A 10,729-nucleotide genomic window follows, 5' to 3' on the forward strand; every position below is an offset into this window, starting at 1 on the left:
ATGTCCAGCCAGCTGGATATAGACAACATGGCCGGGGTGTTCTACATGCTGGCTACCGCAATGGGACTGTCTCTCATCACCTTCATATCGGAACATCTCTTCTACTGGAGGTTGAGATACTGTTTCACTGGAGTCTGTACAGGAACACCAGGGCTACTCTTCTCTATCAGCAGGGTAAGACTGGGGGGTAGGGGGTAGGGGTTAGGGGGTAGGGGGTAGGGGTTAGGGGGTAGGGGGTAGGGGGTAGGGGTTAGGGGGTAGGGGGTAGGGGGTAGGGGTTAGGGGTTAGGGGTTAGGGTGTAGGGGGTAGGGGTTAGGGGGTAGGGGTTAGGGGGTAGGGGGTAGGGGTTAGGGGTTAGGGTGTAGGGGGTAGGGGTTAGGGGGTAGGGGGTAGGGGTTAGGGGTTAGGGTGTAGGGGGTAGGGGTTAGGGGGTAGGGGTTAGGGGTTAGGGTGTAGGGGGTAGAGGAGAGGGGATAGGGGGGTTGTATGGGCTTATTACGGGTGTATGTGGGCACTAGGTTGGGGTATTTGGGGGCTTTCTAGGTTGGGGTATTTGGGGGCACTAGGTTGGGGTATGTGGGGGAACTAGGTTGGGGTATGTGGGGACACTAGGTTGGGGTATGTGGGGGAACTAGGTTGGGGTATGTGGGGGCACTAGGTTGGGGTATGTGGGGGCACTAGGTTGGGGTATGTGGGGGCACTAGGTTGGGGTATGTGGGGGCACTAGGTTGGGGTATGTGGGGGCACTAGGTTGGGGTATGTGGGGGCACTAGGTTGGGGTATTTTGGGGAACTAGGTTGGGGTATGTGGGGGCACTAGGTTGGGGTATGTGGGGGCACTAGGTTGGGGTATGTGGGGGCACTAGGTTGGGGTATGTGGGGGCACTAGGTTGGGGTATGTGGGGGCACTAGGTTTGGGTATTTGGGGGCACTAGGTTGGGGTATGTGGGGGCACTAGGTTGGGGTATGTGGGGGCACTAGGTTGGGGTATGTGGGGCCCCAGAGTCTGCAACACCACTAAGAAAGGGGCACCACCAAGACCAATGAGCTCTCCAAACAGGTCAGGGACAAAGTTGTGGAGAAGTACAGATCAGGGTTGGGTTATAAAAAAATATCTGAAACTTTGAACATCCCACGGAGTACCATTAAATCCATTATTAAAAAATTGAAAGAATATGGCACCACAACAAACCTGCCAAGAGAGGGCCGCCCACCAAAACTCACGGACCAGGCAAGGAGGGCATTAATCAGAGAGGCAACAAAGAGACCAAAGATAACCCTGAAGGAGCTGCAAAACTCCACAGCGGAGATTGGAGTATCTGCCCATGGGACCACTTTAAGCCGTACACTCCACACAGCTGGGCTTTACGGAAGAGTGGCCAGAAAAAAGCCATTGCTTAAAGAAAACAATAAGCAAACACGTTTGGTGTTCGCCAAAAGGCACGTGGGAGACTCCCCAAACATATGGAAGAAGGTACTCTGGTCAGATGAGACAAAAACTTTTTGGCCTTCAAGGAAAACTTTATGTCTGGCGCAAACCCAACACCTCTCATCACCCCGAGAACACCATCCCCACAGTGAAGCATGGTGGTGGCAGCATCATGCTGTGGGGATGTTTTTCATCGGCAGGGACTGGGAAACTGGTCAGAATTGAAGGAATGATGGATGGAGCTAAATACAGGGAAATTCTTGAGTGAAACCTGTTTCAGTCTTCCAGAGATTTGAGACTGGGACGGAGGTTCACCTTCCAGCAGGACAATTAAAAAAAAAAAATATTTTAACTTTACTTCGCAGTGGCTATTTCACCAAAAATCGCACTGGCTAGATGTGCCAAGCTTATAGAGACATACCCCAAGAGACTTGCAGCTGTAATTGCTGCAAAGGGTGGCTCTACAAATTATTGACTTTGGGGGGGGGGGTCAAGTTTTCTGTTTTTTTTGTCTTATTTCTTGTTAATTCCAGGTTGTAAGGCAACAAAATAGGAAAAATGCCAAGGGGGGTGAATACTTTCGCAAGCCACTGTATACCATCTCTTTTACGGTCCTCCCTTGTTTTCTGACCTCAATGGGGCTTCCTGGTTTAATAAAGGTTAAATAACACCAGTAATGTCCCCAGCTGTCATAATATTCCCATCATGCTCTGAAAGGTCACTGAAAGGTCACTGGTCTAACTCATCAGATTTACTACATGCATTTTAAATAGCATCCAAAATGCCTCTGGTCAATGCCACCTTATTCCATATAATTAAGACTCTGGTCAATGCCACCCTATTCCATATAATTAAGACTCTGGTCAATGCCACCCTATTCCATATAATTAAGACTCTGGTCAATGCCACCCTATTCCATATAATTAAGACTCTGGTCAATGCCACCCTATTCCATATAATTAAGACTCTGGTCAATGCCACCCTATTCCATATAATTAAGACTCTGGTCAATGCCACCCTATTCCATATAATTAAGACTCTGGTCAATGCCACCCTATTCCATATAATTAAGACTCTGGTCAATGCCACCTTATTCCATATAATTAAGACTCTGGTCAATGCCACCCTATTCCATATAATTAAGACTCTGGTCAATGCCACCCTATTCCATATAATTAAGACTCTGGTCAATGCCACCCTATTCCATATAATTAAGGCTCTGGTCAATGCCACCCTATTCCATATAATTAAGGCTCTGGTCAATGCCACCCTATTCCATATAATTAAGACTCTGGTCAATGCCACCTTATTCCATATATTTAAGGCTCTGGTCAATGCCACCCTATTCCATGTATTTAAGACTCTGGTCAATGCCACCCTATTCCATATATTTAAGACTCTGGTCAATGCCACCTTATTCCATATAATTAAGACTCTGGTCAATGCCACCCTATTCCATATAATTAAGACTCTGGTCAATGCCACCCTATTCCATATAATTAAGACTCTGGTCAATGCCACCCTATTCCATATAATTAAGACTCTGGTCAATGCCACCCTATTCCATATAATTAAGGCTCTGGTCAATGAACCCTATTCCATATAATTAAGAATCTGATCAATGCCACCCTATTCCATATAATTAAGGCTCTGGTCAATGCCACCCTATTCCATATAATTAAGACTCTGGTCAATGCCACCCTATTCCATATAATTAAGACTCTGGTCAATGCCACCCTATTCCATATAATTAAGACTCTGGTCAATGCCACCCTATTCCATATAATTAAGACTCTGGTCAATGCCACCCTATTCCATATAATTAAGACTCTGGTCAATGCCACCCTATTCCATATAATTAAGACTCTGGTCAATGCCACCCTATTCCATATAATTAAGACTCTGGTCAATGCCACCCTATTCCATATAATTAAGACTCTGGTCAATGCCACCCTATTCCATATAATTAAGACTCTGGTCAATGCCACCCTATTCCATATAATTAAGACTCTGGTCAATGCCACCCTATTCCATATAATTAAGACTCTGGTCAATGCCACCCTATTCCATATAATTAAGACTCTGGTCAATGCCACCTTATTCCATATAATTAAGACTCTGGTCAATGCCACCCTATTCCATATAATTAAGACTCTGGTCAATGCCACCCTATTCCATATAATTAAGACTCTGGTCAATGCCACCCTATTCCATATAATTAAGGCTCTGGTCAATGCCACCCTATTCCATATAATTAAGGCTCTGGTCAATGCCACCCTATTCCATATAATTAAGACTCTGGTCAATGCCACCTTATTCCATATATTTAAGGCTCTGGTCAATGCCACCCTATTCCATGTATTTAAGACTCTGGTCAATGCCACCCTATTCCATATATTTAAGACTCTGGTCAATGCCACCTTATTCCATATAATTAAGACTCTGGTCAATGCCACCCTATTCCATATAATTAAGACTCTGGTCAATGCCACCCTATTCCATATAATTAAGACTCTGGTCAATGCCACCCTATTCCATATAATTAAGACTCTGGTCAATGCCACCCTATTCCATATAATTAAGGCTCTGGTCAATGAACCCTATTCCATATAATTAAGAATCTGATCAATGCCACCCTATTCCATATAATTAAGGCTCTGGTCAATGCCACCCTATTCCATATAATTAAGACTCTGGTCAATGCCACCCTATTCCATATAATTAAGACTCTGGTCAATGCCACCCTATTCCATATAATTAAGACTCTGGTCAATGCCACCCTATTCCATATAATTAAGACTCTGGTCAATGCCACCCTATTCCATATAATTAAGACTCTGGTCAATGCCACCCTATTCCATATAATTAAGACTCTGGTCAATGCCACCCTATTCCATATAATTAAGACTCTGGTCAATGCCACCCTATTCCATATAATTAAGACTCTGGTCAATGCCACCCTATTCCATATAATTAAGACTCTGGTCAATGCCACCCTATTCCATATAATTAAGACTCTGGTCAATGCCACCCTATTCCATATAATTAAGACTCTGGTCAATGCCACCCTATTCCATATAATTAAGGCTCTGATAAAAATTATAGTGCACTATATAGGGAATAGGGTACCGTTCTCTGGTCAAAGTAGTGCCCTATATAGGGAATAGGGTGCCATTCTCTGGTCTAAAGTAGTGCACTATATAGGGAATAGGGTGCCATTCTCTGGTCTAAAGTAGTGCACTATATAGGGAATAGGGTCATTTTGGGCTCCCCACTATCTCCCTGTATCGTTTTAATGAATAGGGGGTCATTTTGGGCTCCCCACTATCTCCCTGTATCGTTTTAATGAATAGGGGGTCATTTTGGAATCTCCACTATCTCCCCACTATCTCCCACTCTCTCCCCACTATCTCTCTGTATCGTTTAATGAATAGGGGGGTCATTTTGGGCTCCCCACTATCTCCCTGTATCGTTTTAATGAATAGGGGGTAATTTTGGGCTCTCCACTATCTCCCCACTCTCTCCCTGTATCGTTTTAATGAATAGGGGGTCATTTTGGGCTCTCCACTATCTCCCCACTCTCTCCCTGTATCATTTTAATGAATAGGGGGTCATTTTGGGCTCCCCACTATCTCCCCACTATCTCTCTGTATCGTTTTAATGAATAGGGGGTCATTTTGGGCTCCCTACTATCTCCCCACTCTCTCCCCACTATCTCCCTGTATCGTTTTAATGAATAGGGGGTCATTTTGGGCTCCCCACTATCTCCCCACTCTCTCCCTGTATCGTTTTAATGAATAGGGGGTACTTTTGGGCTCTCCACTATCTCCCCAGTCTCTCCCTGTATCGTTTTAATGAATAGGGGGTCATTTTGGGCTCCCCACTATCTCCCCACTATCTCTATGTATCGTTTTAATGAATAGGGGGTCATTTTGGGCTCCCCACTATCTCCCCACTATCTCTCTGTATCGTTTTAATGAATAGGGGTTCATTTTGGGCTCTCCACTATCTCTCCACTATCTCCCCACTATCTCCCTGTATCGTTTTAATGAATAGGGGGTCATTTTGGGCTCCCCACTATCTCCCCACTATCTCTCTGTATCGTTTTAATGAATAGGGGGTCATTTTGGGCTCCCCACTATCTCTCCACTATCTCCCCACTATCTCCCTGTATCGTTTTAATGAATAGGGGGTCATTTTGGGCTCCCCACTATCTCTCCACTATCTTTCTGTATCGTTTTAATGAATAGGGGGTCATTTTGGGCTCCCCACTATCTCTCCACTATCTTTCTGTATCGTTTTAATGAATAGGGGGTCATTTTGGGCTCCCCACTATCTCTCCACTATCTCCCCACTATCTCCCTGTATCGTTTTAATGAATAGGGGGTCATTTTGGGCTCCCCACTATCTCTCCACTATCTCCCCACTATCTCTCTGTATCGTTTTAATGAATATGGGGTCATTTTGGGCTCCCCACTATCTCCCCACTATCTCCCTGTATCGTTTTAATGAATAGGGGGTCATTTTGGGCTCCCCACTATCTCCACTATCTCCCTGTTATCGTTTTAATGAATAGGGGGTCATCTTGGGTTCCCCACTATCTGCCCCACTCTCTCCATGTATCGTTTTAATGAATAGGGGGTCATTTTGGGCTCCCCACTATCTCCCCACTCTCTCACTGTATCGTTTTAATGAATAGGGGGTCATTTTGGGCTCCCCACTATCTCCCCACTCTCTCACTGTATCGTTTTAATGAATAGGGGGTCATTTTGGGCTCCCCACTCTCTCCCCACTATCTCCCTGTATCGTTTTAATGAATATGGGGTCATTTTGGGCTCCCCACTATCTCCCTGTATCGTTTTAATGAATAGGGGGTCATTTTGGGCTCCTCACTATCTCCCCACTATCTCCCTGTATCATTTTAATGAATATGGGGTCATTTTGGGCTCCCCACTATCTCCCCACTCTCTCCCTGTATCGTTTTAATGAATAGGGGGTCATTTTGGGACTCAGTCTTAGGGGCCCGATTCAATCACGTCCCGCTTCAACCGAATATCTGCACAGCTGATGTTTTGACGGCGTCTGAGGTGGAACTGTGTTAGAGCAAATCCACAAGCGTCTCCTGGCGCTACACCTGAAGAGGCCGTTACATGGAGACGCACGGAGAGAATATCCCACGCAGCCTTGTTAACCAGTTGGAACACAGGAATGTGATGGAATCTTTGTGGCGCAGTGGTCTAAGGCACTGCATCGCAGTGCTAGCTGTGCCACTAGAGATCCTGGTTCGAATCCAGGCTCTGTCGTAGCCGGCCGCGACCGGGAGACCCCATGGGGCGGCACACAATTGGCCCCAGGGTAGGGGAGGGAATGGCCGGCAGGGATGTAGCTCAGTTGGTAGAGCATGGCGTTTGTAACGCCAGGGTTGTGGGTTCGATTCCCATGGGGGGCCAGTATTATTATTATTTTTTTTTACTGTAAGTCGCTCTGGATAGGAGCATCTGCTAAATGAATAAAATGTAAAATGTAAATGTAATCTACACCTCCATTAGGACGATATAAAATCCTCTTTATTTAGTTGAATGATTTTTTTATTTATTTGAGCGTCGTTATTTCTATATTATGCTACGTTTTCTCTTTCTAAAACTTCTAACGGGCGTGGGAAAGGTGTGGCTTCGTGACATCACAAGAGCAGCTGCTCACCAATTTGAAGGGCTCCAACGCAGTTCCACCTCCGACGCCGCCAAAAACCATCCGCTGTGCGGTGTCGGCTCTCGCCGGTGAACTCTTGATCTGATTGAATCTAGGCCTTAATGTGTTTGAATGTTTCGGAGGCAGCGGTGTGTTTGCATTGACCTAACCATGAAGTCATAGTCTCCCTCCGCACTACCTTTCTGGGTATATATAATATTAATAATACTAATATGGTTTGGAATGCTATCTAAGTCATTATGTTAAATGTTTCAGAGAAATGAAAAAAGCTTCTGGACATCGACTGTATTTTCCTGCATCTGTTAAAGCATCTCTCTAATAAGATGATGAATGGCTGGAGTGGAATACTGGGAGATATATATTCTGCATTCCAAATGGCACCCTATTCCGTGTATAGTGCACTACCCCATAGTGCTCTGGTAAAAAAGTAGTGCACTATATAGGGAATGGGGTGCCATTTGGGGACGCAGTAATACTCTTTTAGATGGTTTCTCAGATGCTGAGTCAGTCGATACTAATGTGATCCAGATGAATAAAGCTTTACTGGGAAGGGGAATAAATGGGTCATAGTTGCCAGAAGCCATAGAGTTTTAGACAACAGTTATACTTCAAATGATGATCCATGGATGGTAATCTCTCTCTCTCTCTCTCTCTCTCTCTCTGTCTCTCTCTCTCTCTCGCTCTCTCTCTCTCTCTCTCTCTCTCTCTCTCTCTCTCTCTCTCTCTCTCTCTCTCTCTCTTTTTACCTCTTTCTCTCTCTCCTTCCCCTTCCCTCCTCTCGCTCTTCATCTCTCCTCCCTGCCTCTTTCCCACCCACCCTTTCTCTCCTCCCCTCCCCCCTCTCTCTCTCTCTCTCTGTAGGGGATTTGGAGTTGTATCCACGGCGTCCACATCGACATGAACAAGAAGTCGGACCTGGACTTTAGCCCTCAGGCCAACATGTTGAAGCTCATCAAGTCAGCCAAGCAGATGACAAACATGTCCAACCTGTCTGCTTCCAGGATCAACTCCCCCAAGCGGGCGGCTGAGTTCATGCACTCGGCGGGGCCCATGATCATGGACATGATGGCGGAGAAAGGTTTTTGATTTATGTTTTGATTTATTTGACAAATTTTACAAACACGATACAACCACACATTGTGGATACAATGCATTATTAAAAAAAAAAATCATTGAGGATGGGTTCTTCTTCGTTTTAAGGTAACTTCATCTACGCCGACAATCGGAGCTACGCTCCTAAAGAGGTGATCTACGGCGATACAGGCGACCTCCAGGCCTACCTGGCCAACCGACACAAAGACCACCTGAATAACTACATCTTCCAGGGCGGACAGCACCCTCTGACCCTCAACGAGTCAAACCCAAACTCCGTGGAGGTGGCGGTGAGCGCGGACGCCGCCCAGACCAACGCCAAGCCCAGGGGCCTGTGGAAGAAGTCGGTGGACACCCTGCGGCAGGGTCCGGGTGTGCCCGTCCCCGACATGCTGTCCCCCGACCCCCGCGTGTCCATGAAGACCCAGCGCTACCTGCCGGAGGACGCCGCTCACTCGGACATCTCCGACTGCTCCAGCCGAGGAGCCGGTTCATATCAGGACCCGGAGAACAACAAGCACCTGAAGAACAAGGACGGATTAAAAAAAAGACAGTTGCCATCGAAATACCCCAGGGACTGCAGCGAGGTAGAGCTGTCCTACTTAAAGACTAAGCAGGGCAGCGGAGTGGGAGGGGGGGTGGGACCACAGGGACAGACACAGGGACAGGGGAAAATCTACACCATAGACTCGGACAGAGAGCTCAATCTCCACTCGGACCCCTTACACTACCGCGAGAGCCGCGGCCTGTCCGCCGCCGACGACGACCTGGACTACCCGGAGATCTACTCCGACCACAACGACAACTACAGGAAGTGTCAGGACCAGCCAATCATCCACCTCAACTCGTCCCCACTGCGCCACACGGACGTTGACCTGCTCCCGGACTCGGCCTACTCCAAACACTATGGCGTTAACAACGACAAGAGCCTGTCCCTGTCGCCTCACGAGAACAACGACCGCTACAAACAGACCCACTGCCGCTCCTGTCTGTCCAAGTTCCCCACCGGCAGCAGCTACACCCCGGGTCACTTCACGCCCACAAACACTGCTTCTGCCGCCGCTGCCGCCGCCGCTGCCCGCTCGCCCTACAACCGCTGCGAGGCATGTCTCCACACCGCTAACCTCTACGACATCAGCGAAGACCAGCTGCTCCAGGACGCCATGCTGACCAACCGGAATATGCAACACCGGGACGAGATGTTCGGCCACTACTGGCCTCAGACGGACGGCCCGCACGTCCAGAAGAGGAACAGGCTGCGTCTGTCCCGCCAGCACTCCTTTGACAACATCGTGCTGGAGAAGCCCAAAGAGGTGGACCTTGGGCGGCCCGCGCGCTCCGTCAGCCTCAAGGAGAAAGAGCGCTGCTTCCTGGATGATTCTCCCTATGCTAACCTGTTCAGCGTCCGCCAGGCAGACAAGCTGTCCGGCTCCAGGTCCACGCTGTTCACCCTGGAGGAGGGTAAGCGGAGCCGGTCGCTGTACCCCGATCACGGCTCCGACAACCCCTTCATGGCGGCTTCGCTGAGGGACGACACGCGCCTCGTCCACGGACGTAGCTACTCCGACATTTACAAACAGCTGGGAGGAGGGCTCAAAACGTCTTCATCGCAACGCAACGAGAACAATCTGAGATCCTCTGTCAAGTCCACCGCTTCCTACTGCTCCCGGGACGGAGGCCGGATACCAGCTAATGACATGTACATTACAGAGCATGTGATGCCTTATGTAGCCAATAAGACGAGTGCGTACTCAGCCGCCCCGCGGGGGATGCTAAACTCAGCCCAGTTCAGCAATAGACGGGTTTATAAGAAAATACCCAGTCTGGAGTCAGACGTTTAAATAACTATTATTATTATTATTAGGGTTATTATTATTATTATTATTATTATTATTAGGGTTATTATGAAGTCTCTCTGCTTTGTTGTATTATAGTTTCAAACTATCTAATATCCACTTAGGATGCCATAGACACACTTCTTCTTCTACTACTACTACTACTATTACTACTACATCTTTAAACCAGAATAAGTACCAGGGGAGTTCAAGCTCTCTCTCTCTTTACTGATCTCACTGTTCCTTCTCTCCTTGTGGCAAAGGGGTTTTGGCTTCCCACGGGGTTGATGACATGACTCCCCTGATGTAGACAGACAGCGCAGGGGTTGAGGGAACGAAGGATAGACAGACCTCAGAGAAGGAATCAGGAGAGCGAGAGAGATAGGGAGGAGGAGGAATCAGGAGAGAGAGACAGGGAGGAGGAGGAATCAGGAGAGAGAGACAGGGAGGAAGAGGAATCAGGAGAGAGAGACAGGGAGGAGGAGGAGGAATCAGGAGAGAGAGACAGGGAGGAGGAGGAGGAATCAGGAGAGAGAGACAGGGAGGAAGAGGAATCAGGAGAGAGAGACAGGGAGGAAGAGGAATCAGGAGAGAGAGAGAGATAGGGAGGAGGAGAATCAGGAGAGAGAGACAGGGAGGAGGAGGAATCAGGAGAGAGAGAGAC

General features: G+C 47.6%; 1 protein-coding gene across 1 annotated transcript; it reads left to right on the forward strand.

Annotated features, from left to right (window-relative positions):
• Nucleotides 1–10,071, forward strand: LOC311119063 (glutamate receptor ionotropic, NMDA 2A-like; the record flags this gene model as incomplete). Its single annotated transcript, XM_084193815.1, has 3 exons — nucleotides 1–174; nucleotides 8,000–8,216; nucleotides 8,339–10,071. The coding sequence occupies 3 exons, from the start codon at nucleotides 1–3 to the stop codon at nucleotides 10,069–10,071; spliced, it is 2,124 nt and encodes a 707-aa protein (XP_084049941.1).
• Between the last annotated feature and the right edge of the window lie 658 nt (nucleotides 10,072–10,729).

This window comes from Coregonus lavaretus, assembly GCF_964263955.1.
Source record: "Coregonus lavaretus genome assembly, contig: HAP1_SCAFFOLD_9663, whole genome shotgun sequence".
NCBI lineage: Eukaryota > Metazoa > Chordata > Actinopteri > Salmoniformes > Salmonidae > Coregonus > Coregonus lavaretus.